Source organism: Gymnoscopelus microlampas (assembly GCF_963454915.1).
Source record: "Gymnoscopelus microlampas genome assembly, chromosome: 23".
Classification (NCBI taxonomy): domain Eukaryota; kingdom Metazoa; phylum Chordata; class Actinopteri; order Myctophiformes; family Myctophidae; genus Gymnoscopelus; species Gymnoscopelus microlampas.
In genome coordinates this window covers 17,370,880-17,388,321 of record NC_139960.1, presented here as the reverse complement: position 1 = coordinate 17,388,321, position 17,442 = coordinate 17,370,880, and the positions used below count along the sequence as shown (strand labels likewise).

At 42.4% G+C, this 17,442-nt stretch overlaps 1 protein-coding gene across 2 annotated transcripts in view; it reads left to right on the top strand.

Annotated features, from left to right (window-relative positions):
* The window catches only part of cpm (carboxypeptidase M), a 31,365-nt gene that overhangs the window by 11,621 nt on the left and 2,302 nt on the right, over positions 1 to 17,442 (top strand). Inside the window, exons 4-9 of one of the 2 annotated variants that reach the window (XM_084049845.1) lie at positions 646 to 818; positions 7,679 to 7,775; positions 10,558 to 10,663; positions 12,789 to 12,959; positions 13,106 to 13,258; positions 17,177 to 17,325. In XM_084049845.1, coding sequence (XP_083905971.1) covers positions 646 to 818; positions 7,679 to 7,775; positions 10,558 to 10,663; positions 12,789 to 12,959; positions 13,106 to 13,258; positions 17,177 to 17,325 — 849 coding nt within the window. The remainder of the gene's footprint in view (positions 1 to 645; positions 819 to 7,678; positions 7,776 to 10,557; positions 10,664 to 12,788; positions 12,960 to 13,105; positions 13,259 to 17,176; positions 17,326 to 17,442) is intronic. The other variant, XM_084049846.1, reaches the window with a different exon arrangement.

The window sequence follows — 17,442 nt, the reverse complement described above, 5'->3', positions numbered from 1 at the left end:
GGCATGGGGCATCACGGCCACTTGTGTTTTATTTTGTTCATTACTGTTACATTCATTCAGTGCGTCCCATATTGGTTCACAACGGGACGATGGGACCCTGCCCTGGTCGGCAACGCGGCAAGTAACTTTCCTAATTATAATAGTAATTCCTCCACGCTGTAGATAGGGCTTTCTACTAATTAGTATTCATTTCTAACAAGAAAAAAAAAAAAACGGGAAGCCCGGGAACCGAAGTGAATTCCCGGGATGGTAAAAAAAAACGAATTCCCGGGATTCCCGCATCCCGGGAATCCCGGTGTTAAACACTAGGGTGGAGTAACTTTGTTGGCCGACTGGCTGCGTACGCTAAAGATCTGGCGCTGATTGGAAGAACTGTTTGCGAGATCACAGATATACAGTACAGAGCTGAGCTGTGAGAAGAGAAGGGCTTAATGAATAACAAACCTCCTGAGAGAAACGTAGAAGGGTGGGAACTCTGGAGGCGTGTGTGTGTGTGTGTGTGTGTGTGTGTGTGTGTGTGTGTGTGTGTGTGTGTGCTGTGGAGAGAGGGGGAGAATGAAAGGAAAGCCAGAGGCGGTACTAGTTTTAGCATGTTGCTGTTTCCATTCTTGTGTGTATATGTTGACTGTGTGTGTGTGTGTGTAGGTTGTCGGTCGGGTGTTGCTCCTGCAGCTGATCGACCACCTGGTCCGAGGTCACCGCGACAACGACCCTGGGTTGTCACGGTTACTGAACAGTACCAGGATTCACATCATGCCCTCCATGAACCCAGATGGCTTTGAGTCCTCAGACACACACTGTGTGTACAGCCAGGGCAGGTACACACACACACACACACACACACACACACACACACACACACACACACACACACACACACACACACACACACACACACACACACACACACACACACACACACACACACACACACACACACACACACACACATACACACACACCATAAGATATTAGAATTGAGATTTTGTAGATTGTAGAAGTAGAGTTTATGGAGGTTTGGTACTCTGACATTTTGCCTATAATCTAACTGGAATCCATCTAAATAAGTAGAATTACGTGTACTTACAGATGTGCCACTTCAAAACTTCACACGTTACTGTTCTTTCCCTGAAAGTGCCCTGAAAATGCATTTTTTTCCCTCCCTGTTCTGCCCTTAAAAATGCACTGTTTTGCCCCTGAAAATAAGTTGTCACTACACACCCCAGTTTTTCCCTTCAACAGACATCCATATACATGAGAACAAAAGAATGTGTGTTGAAGAAGGTGTCAGACTCATTATGAGGCGAAAGGTGATTAGAAGAGGTCCTTGACCAGTTGCTCAAATTAATTAGCATCATAAAAGCAGTGATCATCAAAATAATTCAGCATTTTAAATGCCCTTCTTTGTCCCTCTTATTGCCCTGGGAATCCCCTGAAAATGTACTGTCTTGCCGATGGCAGGATATTTGAAGTTTTGAAATGGCACATCTGTAAGAACACACATCCAAGTAAAGGAGTAGACCTACTTTAGATAGCATTTTATGTAGACACATCTTATAGTTTGTATAGTTTCAATGTGCAGATTATTTATGTTTTGATATTATACTGTTTAGACTTATGTAGAAGTTCTTGGTTTACCTTTGATCCTAGATTACTATTTCTATGCATTTGATGTATTACCTCATGTTTATCGTGCTAATCGCCCTGGATTAAGAGTGTCTGCTAAATGCCTAAATTGTAATGTTTCACTGCTCCACTAGTTCTTCCAACGCTACTTGGTTGTGACATGGTAAGCTACAGTAAGAGTTGATGCCAGTGAAATACTACTAATGAGAGGAAGGAACTTAACAACAGAGAATGTAGTCTCTTATTCACAAAGTCCTGTGTGTGTGTGTGTGTGTGTGTGTGTGTGTGTGTGTGTGTGTGTGTGTGTGTGTGTGTGTGTGTGTGTGTGTGTGTGTGTGTGTGCCTGATGTGTTGGGGCACGTTGTGTGAAGTGATGTAAGGATGTTTTGACGTGACCAACACCACTTACTCACACACATACAGTACACACCCACCCGCATAAAAGCACACACACACACACACACACACACACACACACACACACACACACACACACACACACACACACACACACACACACACACACACACACACACACACACACACACACACAGCTGTAGGCTGTGTCATGTTATTTCATGGTCTGCTGCTTCATCAGATAGTTGTTATCATTGGAAAATAAATGCTACTTATATTCTCTCTCTCTCTCTCTCTCTCTCTCTCTCTCTCTCTCTCTCTCAGACAGTGACATTCTTGTTCTGGCTTTCTAGAGATTGTCACTTTTTAGTCAGAAATGGAAACAGTGCGAGGTACAGTAAGACATTAAGACTAAAAGGGATAACACAAAAAAGTCCTAGGGACTCGTTTCTATTGTGGTCCTATGTATTCAATTCAACATAGCATAAAATTTAACACAATACTACGTGTCATCAACAAATACAAAACACTATATCTTCAAAGGAGAACAAGTGAATGACACCTCCTTTTGATGGGAATTTACATTAACCTCCCCTTGTGGTCTCCTGATAGATGTTTTTACATTAACCTCCCCTTGTGGTCTCCTGATAGATGTTTTTACATTAACCTCCCCTTGTGGTCTCCTGATAGATGTTTTTACATTAACCTCCCCTTGTGGTCTCCTGATAGATGTTTTTACATTAACCTCCCCTTGTGGTCTCCTGATAGATGTTTTTACATGAACCTCCCCTTGTGGTCTCCTGATAGATGTTGGTTCAGGACAGTTTTGAAAGAAACCAGTGATTCACATCCTTTATTGAATGGTGTCAGGGCATTACTCATGGTAGAATGAGATCCTTCCCTTGTTTGTTTGGGTGGTACCAGATCATGGTCGCTCCCTCTAGTGTGTGGCTATGGGTGTCACTCTCTTTGGAGAAATAGTTAGCCAGGTATGAGGGTATTAATTATCTTAAATACCAACCCCATTTTTATTTGCTTAACCCTGTCTTCTACCCTGAGCCATATCTCAAACTAGCAAAGTGTGTTGGAATTAGGTGGGCAGTCATATCAGTTTGTTTTGGGAGGTCTGAAGCTTTGGAGAACTAAGGGGTGCAAGTTCAGGTGTGAGAGGGCAGATCTGCAAGGTGAGATTGAATGCATCATCTGTTGACCTGTTCTGTCTGTGTAGGCATACTGTAGTGCAGGGGTCTTCAACAGGGGGTCTGGGACCACTAGGGGGTCCACAGAGTTACTACAGGGGGGCAGGGCCGGTTCTGACCCAATTGGCAAGCCCCTAGGCAAGCTCTCTCGGGTGATATTCATAAAATATCGACAGCTACATATAACAAAAGATAGCACGCATTTCTCACCTTCTTTCCTCTAAACTGAAGCACTGATGGTGGTTTGTTTGGTAGCATGTTGTAGTGTGTGACTGGTTTTACTTGCATGTTCACATTGTTCAACAATATGGGAGAGCAGAGAGGTGAGCTGCGAGTGTGCTCAGTTTAATGGCCGACCCCCTCTGCCCGCAGCTCCCCAGTTCCAAGCAGTAGACAGACAGACAGACAGACATACAGACAGACAGACAGACAGGCAGGCAGTGAAGGTTAATTCACTAGGCCATAGGCCGCTGCCTAGGACATTATGTGATAGGAACGTAAAACATATATAATTATAAACCACTTGAACCCTAGTATCATATCTGGGGGTAACATTTGCCAAAAATAGCAGATCTACAAACTCACTCGCATTTTCAGAGCTTGTTTATTTTAATGATCAATCAATCCGCTTGGATCAATGCAACGTACGAATATACTTTAAGTTCCTATTTATTGGTGTCACAATGAAAACACATTTTCAAGGTTTTAAAGGAAATGTGTGTTTGTTCAGTAACAGGGGTCTCCCCTTCTCTCCAGCTCTTCAATAAACAGAAATTACAATTTCAGGTGAGTTGCAAAATTTAAGCCAATCAGGAGAGAGTACCCATTTATCAGCTTCATTTTTATAGTGTTGCAGTTCCAATTGTGTCTGCTCATTTCTTTGTGTCATCACTTGAATCTGTATCCTGTCTGAGTTCTCTACTCTGATTGGATCAAATTGGTATACCGACCTGAAAATGCTTTTGCTGTATAATAAAGAGCTGGAAAGACATGGAGACTATAGCGATGAGTACTATCAGAATATAGAGCTATTTAACATGTATTTTAACCAAGGAAAATCACTTACCCTACCTTTAATATTATCATACAAATCTTAGTGTTGTGCCAATTATTTAAGGGGCCCACTTGCAATATGCTCACCATGGCTCACAGGTTGGGAACGGCTGCTCTCTAGATAGGCTCTATGCCAGGGTTCCCCAAAGGCGGCCCGCGGGCCATTTGCGGCCCGCGACGACTCCTGGCATAAAAAATAAAATAAAAAACTTTTTTTTTTTTCAATTTATTTTTTTAGTTTTGAAAATAAATAAATAATAATAATCAAATTCACAAACACTTACAAATGGTGCGTAATAATTATAACAGACCCCCCTAAAAAGCACTATTTTGACCACATAGCCCAGCATACAGCATGTTTCAGGGCTAACCACCTCCATGCTCCATTTTTTCCTTGTGTGACCCTCAACACAAGAATCCCAAACCTAAAAATATAGCTGCAAGCAGCGATAATACGGGGCCAGTGAATAGAGAGAGAGAGACATGGAAACGGAATAGATTGAAGAGAGAGAGAGAGTGACATGGAAACAATAGATTGATGAGAGAGAGAGAGATGGAAACATAATGGTTTGATTGGACATCTCAACCTACTGCCATTAACAGGATTCGAACTCTCAACCTTCAGACTAATAGGCTGCAACACTACCTATAGTGCTATAGCTTTGTCCAGGCTGATATTGTCTGTTGAAGATCATAAACTCTTGCCTTCTTTCATGAACCAAGCCCCTGTTTCACTAACACTAAGATCACTCGTTCACAAACCATTTACCAATGAAGAAATTGTACATCTCCTCAGAACCAAAACTAGTGAAAGTAGCCGATCTACAAGCTCACAAACCATGAAAAGTTGTGAGATTGTAGATCAGCTATTTTCAGAATGAAGTATGTCATACGTAAAAAACGTACTCTCAAATAGGCATTTCAGGTTATCTTTACCATTTGCACATGTATTCATTGATACAGTCATGTTGTTTGCAATTCAACTTAAATTAAGTCTACATCAAGTGAGGCTTGAACTGGCGACCTTGAGATTGTGAGGCATTCATTTAAGGGAGACGCCATTGGCACAACAGACAAGTAACTGTGAAAAAGGAGATGACACAGATGATACAGTTTCACGCAAATAGCTGAAAAATCCTGGGTTTAAGTGTTTTTCAAACTGCTCAAAATTGCGGACAATCTAAGGGCGGAGCTTAATGGTCAAATCGATACGTGTGTTCCTCATGAGTCAAGGCACATGTGTAAGCAAGTTTCACGACTTTCGGCCAAACGAGGCATGACTTATGCCTGTTTAAAGTCTGCATTTTCAAAAAATTGCTATAGCGCCCCCTTTTGGCCAATTGGAGTAAGATTGGTTTCAGTGATATTTGGAATGACCCTGTACATTTCTGCAAAGTTTCAAAGAAATGTGAGTCTGCATGTATGTTTTAGGCACAGATGAATAATTTTCATAAAACTGTAATAGTTAAAATCTATCTCCTCCTGGGATTTTTGAGCAATCTGCACGAAACGTTTACCACTTGAACTTTGGACCTCTGCCAACAAAAATTTCCAACGGATTTTCCATAAGTGAAAAAATGCAGAAGTTAGGAGCCAATGACTGTTTTTCATATAATTCAAAATGGTGGGAGATCTAAAGGTCAGAGGTCAAAAGTCAGACCACGAAAGTTGTCGGGCATGAAGAGACGCATGTGTGTATCGAAGTTTCATGGTTGTAGGTCAAACAGGGCATGAGTTGTACCTGTTCAAAGTTGGCACTTTCAATTGAGTGCTATAGCGCCACCCTTTGACGAATGAGTGTGAGAATTATTTATTGGTAGTTTTTCATGAGCATGAGTTTCGTAAAAAGCGTATGCACGGTTAAGCCAGAACTGGCAAAAACAAGTATTTTTCAAACTGCTCAAAATTGCGGAAAATCTAAGGGCGGAGCTTAATAGTCAAATCGATACGTGTGTTCCTCATGAGTCAAGGCACATGTGTAAGCAAGTTTCACGACTTTCGGCCAAACGAGGCATGACTTATGCCTGTTTAAAGTCTGCCTTTTCAAAAAATTGCTATAGCGCCCCCTTTTGGCCAATTGGAGTAAGATTGGTTTCAGTGATATTTGGAATGACCCTGTACATTTCTGCAAAGTTTCAAAGAAATGTGAGTCTGCATGTATGTTTTAGGCACAGATGAATAATTTTCTTTAAACTGTAATAGTTAAAATCTATCTCCTCCTGGGATTTTTGAGCAATCTGCACGAAACGTTTAGCACTTGAACCTTGGACCACTGCCTACAAAAATTTCCAACGGATTTTCCATAAGTGAAAAAATGCAGAAGTTAGGAGCCAATGACTGTTTTTCATATAATTCAAAATGGTGGGAGATCTAAAGGTCAGAGGTCAAAAGTCAGAGGGTGAAAGTTGTTCAGCATGAGGAGACGCATGTATCAAAGTTTCATGGCTGTAGGTCAAACAGGGCATGAGTTGTACCTGGTCAAAGTTGGCATTTTCAATTGAGTGCTATAGCGCCACCTTTGGACGAAAGATTGTGAGAATTATTTTTTGATCGTTTTTCATGACCATCTACCATATGGCCGAGTTTCGTAAAAAGCGACAGCGCGGTTCAGCCAGAACTGCGAAAAGTGGCAGAAGAAGAAGAAGAAGAAGAAGTGACAGAATACTGCCAATAACAATACGTGTACAGAGCAGAGCTCTGTCCCCGTAATAACAGTGTCAAATTAGCTAGATTAGAGAGAAAAAAATAAGAAAAACCTCAATTTTTTTTCGCACGCACCAAATGGACCCTTACGGGTCTATTTGGTTCCATTTGTACACTCTCAGAGTTATGGGGGTCGTGGAAATCTGAAATTCAAAAATCTGAGAACTACTGTGCTACACTAAATGGAACAGAGCCTTCATTAGTATCACTGGTAACACCTGTGAAGGAAGCGATAATATGGCTGCTGTGCATAGAGCCTATTAGGAGGAGAAACAGTCTCTCCACATGAGTTGTTGATCATGTTACAGACACCACCTCTGTGCCTTTTTCCACGACCCTGTTGTCCGGTCCTGTTGTCCCTCTGGAGTAACATCCAAGTCATGGAACCAACTAGCTGGACTTGGAACCATGTTACCATGAGAACCACATCATTGTATTTCTTAAAATGTTAATTGGAATGCCAGCCTACTTCTAAGCTCATGTCATTTATTATTCAGTGACAGGATGTTCCCTAGAATAACTCGGGAGAGGAAGCCGCCTTTTCCCCTCAGAGCGTCGTTTCCTTAACCTGATCATTTCCACGTCTCTCCGTAGCCCTGTTGGCAGCGCCATGATCAGGTCAAGTTGCAGGCGATCTTATCTAAAGATAGTTTGTGTGATAGCCACTGATTTCCCCCTTTCTCTTTGCCTCACTCTCTCCATCTCCATCTCCATCTCTCTCTCTCTCTCCCTCCTCTCAGGTTTAATCACAACGGCGTGGACCTGAACAGGAACTTTCCGGGTTTCTTCGCTGGTCACAGACTGCGCGGACAGGGTGGGCAGGGAAGAGAGCTGGAGGTATATAGGCTATCACACGACATGTGTGTGTGTGTGTGTGTGTGTGTGTGTGTGTGTGTGTGTGTGTGTGTGTGTGTGTGTGTGTGTGTGTGTGTGTGTGTGTGTGTGTGTGTGTGACAGTGTGTGACAATCTCATCTTTCCCCCCCAACCTGATGACTCACACCTGATAAGAACTCCTCCCTTATCTCCTCATACCAATCAGTGAGCTGTATATCGTTGTTGTCGGGCAGAAACCTCTTATCCCCATATTCAAACTTTTTGTGTCTTCTCGTAAATGAACGCCCTACTTGACCATACTACAGCGTCACGCAAAGGCATCAAAAGCAGCAGATCCGCAAGCTCGAAACGCGTCGCGAAGCGACGCGTTTCGAGCTTGCGGATCTGCTGCTTTTGATGCCTTTGTATTTGAATCCTGAAAAGTAACAGTTTTGGACATATGAGGTTTCCACCCGACAGAGACGATATGTACCTTGTCATATCTTTCCTGTCGGTGTGCTCTGTATCTCACGTATAACCACACTAGATGCGTGCAAGCTTAGGCTCGCTGACATGTCCCTAGTCCTGCGTTGCCAGACAATCAGAGATCTCTGCGTGTACTGATTCATCTGGGGGGGCTTCTAAATGCAAGTTAGATGTAAAGAGCAGATCATTTTCATGTCAAGGACCCTCAAATTAACATGCGTTTTGCCTCGGACCTGAGGCATCTGAAAATATGTTGTGCCAGGGACCCCCATACATGGGTTTGTGTCATAGAATGTTTTCAAAAATATAATAGGTCTTTTGAGAATAGCAGATCTACAAGCGCACAAAGCAGAACAACATGTTAAGCTTGTAGATCTGCTATATTGTCAAATAGCCGTGGGGTTAAACAAATCTTGCTGGGGACCCCCTGGAACCCTCTCAAGGACCCCTGGGGGTCCCCGGATCCGAAGGGATGTGAAGGGAAGGGAAATGTTCAACTCACAAGCCAGTTTCTAAACACGTCTCACTAGAGACTCCCAGCTTTCGTTGCTAAAACTGGGTGGATATAATTAGAGTTTAAAAAAATGAACTCTTTAGGGTGGTCTTTCATGTTAGGGCCAGGTCATGACTGGTTTCCAAAGCAGAGGGCGTATGGTTCTCAAAGTGGAACTTGTTTTCTTGGAGTGGACCAGAGCCCTGGCTCGGTCAACTAATGGCTCTTTTCAACCTATTTTTTGTTTTCATTTCACCGTTATTCAGGAAGGAAGGTCAATTGAGAGCAAGCTGTCTTTTCCAATGACGCCCTGATTACAGCAAACATCGCATCAAATTTGACAAAACAAACTACAAGATAACAGACATTTCAGAAAATCTAAGAATGCAAGTAGGCCTACAGACATAATTTCAGTATTTGTCACTGTTTAAAGCGATCAAGGGAAATTAAAACTGATTGTTGACAGTTCTACGTGTGTGGGGCATAGAGGTGAAAGGCGGTCATACCCAGCTTAGATCTAAGTTCTGAGTACTAACTCCTGAGCAGCGCCAAAATTAGGTTCTGAGAACCTTAATTTGAAACCGAGTCATAGCGTACTGTACGGAAACAAACCAACAACCAGTGAAATACGTTACACGGCACGGCTCACTTATTTCCTGTAGTCGAAAAGAGCCAAAAGTATACAGGGTTTAAAGTGGTTAATAATTAATCCAAAGGCCAGTGCAAAAACTCCATGGTGGAGGTATAACTTCTGGGTGGCCTTCAAAAAGACACAATGATGAGTAACACTCTGGTGTTGTCGTAACACCGCTGGCGCATTGTTGTCCAACACTGTGGTCTTGTGGACCTCTGTGGACCTACCACGGGTCACAGACAAGGTCAGAGAGAGAAGGATGAGGCTGGCAGGGCACTGCGTCAGGCACCCGGAACTAGAGGCAAGCAAACTGACACTATGGGAGCTAACCCAGGGCGAAGCCAGGAAAGGCAAGAAGCGCACCACCTACGTAGATGCACTGCGGCACGACAGCTTAGCTAACAACACTGTAGAGCTCAAGACCCTGATGTTAGATAGGAGAGTGTGGAGGGCAGCGATTCAGGAGTCCTGAGTTGGTGTTGGCTAGACCGTACTCCCGCATCGCATCGCATCGCATCGTGGTGTTGTCCTATCCAGTGTTGCCAGATTTTGGGAGAGAAATAAGCAACCGTCTAGGAAAACAAGCCCAAAAGAAGCGACTAGGCCACATGAGCACTTTAACCCTGCAAGGCCCAGTGTGATCGCACGATCACATGTATGTTTTATAAAGAAATTAGTTTAAATCATTTTTCTTTTCTGTTTTTTTTTTTTTTTTAATCCTCATTGGGTCCTATTGTTTAGTCTTACAATGCCATTGGCCAGGATATTTGCATATAAATACCCCCCACAGAGCCAGGAATCATCACAACTTGAAAAGAATCTGGGCCTTGCAGGGTTAAACCTATATATAGTGATTAAAAAACACAAATCTGGTACGGGGCTACCTGGCACAAAACATTTTCAGATGGGGTTTAGGGACAAATACATAATTTAGGGGGTCCATGACATGAAAATATTTTAGAACCACTGGTTTAAATAATAATACAATAATGTGGAAGCAAACCCAAATAAGCAACTACACTTTAGAAACAAGACCCCAAAAAACGCAACCCACGTTTGTAAAGATATTTACAAGCGACTTTACAGAAAAAGAAGCCCAAAGTCGTTTATAATAAGCGGACATGGCAACACTGGTCCTATCACTCTTGTGTTGTCGTAAGTAACATTCTGTGGTATTGTTGTGTCTTTGTAGGTCCAGGCAGTAATGAACTGGCTGAACACAGAAAGCTTTGTTCTTTCAGCGAACCTCCACGGTGGAGCCCTAGTCGTTAGCTACCCCTATGACAACAGTAATGGAGGTATACACACACACACACACACACACACACACACACACACACACACACACACACACACACACACACACACACTCTACCCTCTCATGCAGGGATGCATCTTATGTTGTCATGGTAATAAATTGACCGAAGTTATTCCTATTGATCGACGTGACTCATTATTAGTGCCATGATGGTACGCAACAGGAAGTGAACTTCAGGGCTTCTGGAGTTGAGTACCCAGCATTAAAGGGGTATTTCACTTTAAAGCACTTCTGGGGTCTTTGTGTTCTTTTTTTAAATTATTTGTTTACATCTACTCTGGCTTTTGTGTGCTCCCCAGACAGTTTTTAAGTTGCTTAAGATCAAGATATTTGATATTCATTAGATCAGACAAGCCCCCTTCCTGCTGTATAAGCTCATTCAACTTCAAAACACATTTCCCTGCTTCTGCTGACTGATATTGTCCTTCTAATAATCCGTGAGGCATTTTTAATTATTTTTTAATTATTGATGCATCGCGTTACTTCATGCTGAACACAGAAGTCATACACGGCACGCCCAGCTGTCAGTCTGCTGATTGTTTACAATCAGCCATGCTTTTCTAAACACTTCACAGCTCATGCTCTCAACAGGGCGGTCACTTTAAATAGGGCTTCCTCCTTCATTAGAGCTCTGCTTATCATGCTGCTACACGCTGTTGCTTCAAGCTTTGCCTTCTCCACCCCAGCCTCCACCTTTTCAGACCAGCGTCTGGCATAGGCTCAAAGGTTATCCTGATCTGATGTCTGCTGACTCAGGTTCATCTATTTAATGTTAGGCCCGCTCCTTTATACCCATGGGGGGTTTTTGCATAGAGGGCGTGTCTGATCAAATGAATATAAAATATCTAAATATTGAATGAAGTAGCTTAACAACTGTCTTGGCTGCACACAAATGCTTGAGTAGACGTGAAAACCCCAGAAGTGTTTTAATGTTTCATCACTTTTACAATATACTATTAAATATCTGAGGAGGAAAGGATGAAAGGAGGAGGAGAATAGAAGGAGAAGAAGATGAGTAGCTGGAAAACAAGAGGTGTATAGTAGGAGAAGAGAATCAGCAAATATTTAACCAGCTTTATTGTCACATCAGGTTTAGAGGTTTAAAGATGTTTTTTTCAAAGACACAATTTTTTTTTATTTGAATCCTGAAAAGTAACAGTTTTGGACTTATGAGGTTTCCACCCGACAGAGACGATATGAAGGCGTGTACATGTAATTTTAGAAACATCAGCATCATATGCAGATGTGTACATGTTATTTAGAAACATTAGCATCATATGCAGGTGTGTATGTCAGTGGTTCTCAAACTTTTTCGTGCCAAGGACCCCCAAATAGACACTTATTAGACCGTGGACCCCCATTCAGCGGCGGACTGGCCATGTGGCGTACCGGGCAAATGCCCGGTGGGCCGCTGGGCCACTGGGCCACTGGGCCAAAAAAAAAAAAACGTTATTACGGTCATATCCGAGTCGCGCGGCCCAATTATTAGTTACGTTAATGTTTGGGCTGGGATGCTTTCCAGCAGGCGCCTCAGTGCGGCCGCAGAGTTCATGTGCAGGGCTGGGCTGGCTCAGTGAAACGCCCCCCCCCCCCCGTTGACAAAATGGGGGGGGGGGGGGCGGTCCGGACCAAAATGCCAGGGCTGAATTTTGGTCCCAGTCCGGCCCTGCCCCCATTAGAAAAGATAAGCCAGGGACCCCCATAATAGAAGATTTTTACGGCTCTCTAGCAGTGATTGTCAACCATTTTAATTTCAAGGACCCCCAGTTTGACATGCATTAGGCTACGGACCCCCATTTAATGGCATGTATGTCTCTGGGACCCCAATCCATATTGTAAAATCAATGTTAATTTAACTCTGAGAGTGTACAAATGGAACCAAATGGACCCGTTAGGGTCCATTTGGTTCCATTTGTACACTCCCAGAGTTACAGACCCATAAGGGTCCATTTGGTCCCTGTCCATCATTTAGCTGGGGACCCCCTGGAACCCCCTCAAGTACCCCTGGGGGTCCTCGGACCCCACTTTGAGAACCAATGGTGTATGTAACAAATAACAAAACATGATTGAGGAGTAGAGTTTCTATTTTATGTGTCTTTGTCCAGGTGCTGAGTTGGTGGGCAGGGCCAGCGTTACCCCTGACAACGACGTGTTTGTTTACCTGGCCAAGGTGTTCTCCTACAGCCATGCCACCATGCACCGTGGCAACCGTTGCCGTGACAACTTGGCATTCCCCGATGGCATCACGAACGGCTACCAGTGGTACCCTCTGTCAGGTTGGTGTCGTTGCTACGACTGACCATGTGAAGTCCGAGATTCACATGAAGCCACTTTGTTATTAGTCTTGTTCAATTGTTGTTGTAGTTTGTAATTAAAACACAGAAATATATTTGTACATATTATATGCTGTATATATTTGCAGGTGGAATGCAGGACTATAACTATATTTGGGCCCAGTGTTTGGAGTTGACCCTTGAACTGTCCTGCTGTAAATATCCACCAGCCAATCAGCTTCCAGCTCTATGGAAGGAGAACAAACAGGCTCTACTGGATTATATTAAACAAGTTCACCTAGGTTAGTGACTGTCTCTGTCTATGTCTCTTTCTCTTCCTATCTCGCTGTCCATTTTCCTCTGTCTGTCTGTCTGTCTGTCTGTCTGTCTGTCTGTCTGTCTGTCTGTCTGTCTGTCTGTCTGTCTGTCTGTCTGTCTGTCTGTCAATTCAATTCAAAGGAGTGTTATTGGCAGTGGCGTACCCACTGTAGAGGCAGGGCATGCGGCCGCCTGCCCAACTAAGATCTCGCCTGAGTCGCCTCCCCTAGAAAACCCAAATAACCCGAAAAGGTGTCATTGTGTGCTTAATGTCCTCAAAGTCACGCATCCAACAAGCTTTGAACTGAGCAGATTGGACCTTCCGTTCCAGAGATAATGGCCAAAACAACTTGAAAACGTCCACTTTCGGTTTTCGATCGCCGATTTTCGATTGAGTTGAAATTTCTTTTTTGGGGTAATAGTGTGTGGGGGGGGGGGGGGGTACAAAAAAAATCTCGCCTGCCCTAAATGTAATTCCTGGGGACGCCACTGGTTATTGGCATGAGAAAACATACATTTACATTGTCAAAGCAAGTCTCAAGTAAAAACAACAAATAAATAACAAATGTATGTACAATTAAAGTATGTGTAAACAGAGCTACAGTTATTTTTTATGGTTTTTACATTGGACGACATAATAGCATGGTATTTTTAATATGTTGTTTTAGATTGGACAACATAGCGTAGCATGGCATTTTTTAAATGTTTTTTACATTCGACGACATAGCATGACATGTTTCGCTGTTTTGTACATTGGACGACATACAGTATGTCATTTTGCAACTTAGGAAAAAAATGCTTCTCTCTCTCTCTCTCTCTCTCTCTCTCTCTCTCTCTCTCAGAAACTGGGCAACCTTTGTTGTTAATAAAAGTTGTGGAAAAGGTGTAGAAACCCTAGAGCATCACTGGATCACTCATTAATAGTCAATGGTTAGCTTAATGTGAATGAAACAGAGGCTGACTATCAAGGCTAATGGTTAGCTGACACCCCGTGTGTGTGTGTGTGTGTGTGTGTGTGTGTGTGTGTGTGTGTGTGTGTGTGTGTGTGTGTGTGTGTGTGTGTGTGTGTGTGTGTGTGTGTGTGTGTGTGTGTGTGTGTGTGTGTGTGTCCAAACTTTGGCACTGACTTTTGCGGTGGTGTAATGAAGTGTTCATGAAGCAAAGCGACGCGTTTTGAGCTTGTAGATATGCTACTTTTGCTACTCTTGAATTTGAATCCTCGACAGAGACGATATCTAGGCTGCTTTAATTACTTATTTTTTTAACAATAGGTTATTGTTTATTGTTCAACTCAAAAGAAAATATGTTTTATTCCATGTTTCAATTAGTCCACAGTTTTCTTGTAGATATATAAGATACTGGTTCAATTAACACAACCCAGTTACACCATTTGACAATGTTGCTTCTTCAGTCCAATTCTACTCTTTGCTGAAGAAAGTGACGCTGACAATCAAGCATGAGTGTCAATAAGGTGAAATTAACTTGTTGTGTTTTATTTCACCTGACAACAATTAATCTGAATAAAAACATAAGAAATTGTGAGTAAGTGAGTTTTTCCATTTAAGTTAAATATGTTTTACTTTTACAGATTATTTAGAATGTTATTGTGTTTTCTTTTATTAACAATCTTGAGGAATTTCGAAGTACAAGAATTTCACTGTCTGCAATGTTGCTACAGCTATTACTGGCATGTAACAATAAAACGCCCTGAACCTTGACAGAGAGAGAGAGAGAGAGAGAGAGAGAGGAGAGAGAGAGAGAGAGAGGGAAAGAGAGAGAGGGAAAGAGAGAGAGAGAGAGAGACAGAGAGAGAGAGAGAGAGAGAGAGAGAGAGAGAGAGAGAGAGAGAGAGAGAGAGAGAGAGAGAGAGAGAGAGAGAGAGAGAGAGAGAGAGAGAGAGAGAGAGAGAGAGAGAGAGAGAATAAGTAGCACTTCTTTTCCAATGATAAAATCTATCTGATGAGGCAGCAGACCATGAAATAACAACAGAGAGAGAGAGAGAGAGAGAGAGAGAGAGAGAGAGAGAGAGAGAACCTAAAATGAGTGATCCCGAATCCTATCCTTACACATCCCTCAGAGCAAGCCAAAAGATCAACATAGAATAGAGTCCTCTCAGTCAACTGGTCCTGATGTCCAAAAGACTAGCATTAGACCCTCCTAACACTACTACTATAATCAGGGCATTTACATCATTTCTTGACAAATCAGTGGTGGAGACCAAGCTTCACTTCTTGACCACAAGTGGGCGGTGTGTGGTCATCACAACATGACTCACTTAAAAAAAAGTATAAATTACTTTTTTTTAAGTCCATACTGCTATTCACATTTCAGCTAAAGCAATTTTTGGATTCTTCTTTACGTTTCCCACGAAGCTTCGTCTCTTCCATTGTTGGATTATATAGGCCACTGTATTTTTAGAAATCTTAAATTCAGCTGAAATTTCTCTGGAACCTTGACCAGATCTGTGCTTTGTCATAATTCTGTGTTTAAGCTCTTGTGATATACACTTGGGTCTCACAAGGCCAGTTCTAGGAAGACTTGCCATTGTCTTTGTTTCGGTTTTTACTTTCCTTATTTTAACCATAGTGATTTTGCGATTCTTTTTCACTGATCTCATGAAATACACAACATCTCAGTTAAATATACTACTCTCACATCAAAATGGTTTTAGATTAGCCAATCAGGATGTGAAATTGGAGCACTATGTCACTGTTGTGACACCCAAGTAGGTGGTGTGTGGTCATCACGACATGACTCACTTTAAAAAAAGTATAATTACTTTTTTTAAAGTCCTTACTGCTATTCATAGGGCTGCACATGTGTCATGTGTTTCGCTAGCCAATCACAGTCCTGAATTTGCAAAGTCAGCCAATCACATTACACTTAGTGGTGATGACACTAGCTGTAATGTGATTGGCTGATATGAAAAAAGTATCGATTTGCATTAACAATGGAAGCGTTAGGGGGTACATAAATCTTTTGGTCGGTGTCCAAAACCCACTTATAGGGGGCGGCTACACCGCCCCAAAAAAAGATACAAGAAAAGAAAAGGCTGATAACCTTACTTGACGGGTGAGAAAGCAGATTGTTCTGAATATAAGATTACAAGTCTGAGAACAGCACAAACAATATAAAAAAAGAAGAAAAGAAGAAAATTACATAAATAATAAAAAAAAGAAAATTACATCACATGATTTATCAACATCAATTAAAACAGGTGCAATTTAGATTGACCAAAGTGATATATGCGACTGAAAGTGACCTATAGGGAACAAGAGAGCTGTACTTAAGCAAACCCTATAAAGTGTTCCAGGTATGCAGGGCACAAAGCTTGAAAGTAGACTTTACAAACGCAGTGGAGACACGCGTAATCTCAAGCATCAAACAGTCCTGAGAGCGCGTAACTGGTTAACTAAATGTACGTATGCAGGACCAACCAAGAGTGGGTGAGTCAGTGGGCTCTGAGAGGCGTTGTGAGTTTGTAGGTTTAATATTTCCTGCAAATGTTCCCCCCGGAATAGGCATAACATAGATAACATGGCATAACATAGATAATGATTGTTCAAACAACTCTTTGTTCAACAGCAACCAAAGTTATGTCCACCTTTGGTTGTTAGAATGCCATTTCTACATTAAAGCTCTGAATAAACTACTAGTGTATGATGAACTATGATTAGGCTACATGGTTGGATATATAGTAACTTCTGAAACTATTCTAGCAATCTTGCCAATGTGTGTGTGTGTGTGTGTGTGTGTGTGTGTGTGTGTGTGTGTGTGTGTGTGTGTGTGTGTGTGTGTGTATGTGTATGTGTGTGTGTGTGTGTGTGTGTGTGTGTGTGTGTGTGTGTGTGTGTGTGTGTGTAGGACGTATATGACCATTCTGCGTCTCTCTCCCTGTCTAGGAGTGAAGGGTCGTGTATTGTCGTGGTCAGGTCTTCCTTTAGAGGGCGCTGTTGTTGAGGTTCTGGGCAGAAACAACCTGTTTCCATTTAAAACCGACAGCAGAGGAGAATATTACAGATTACTTCTACCAGGAAGCTACACCTTCAGGGTAACACACACGCACGCACGCACGCACGCACGCACATACATTGTCGCTGTTGGGGCGGAAACCTTGTATGTCCAAAACGGTTATTTTTCAGGGAATGTAAAAAAGAGCCTGTGTTCC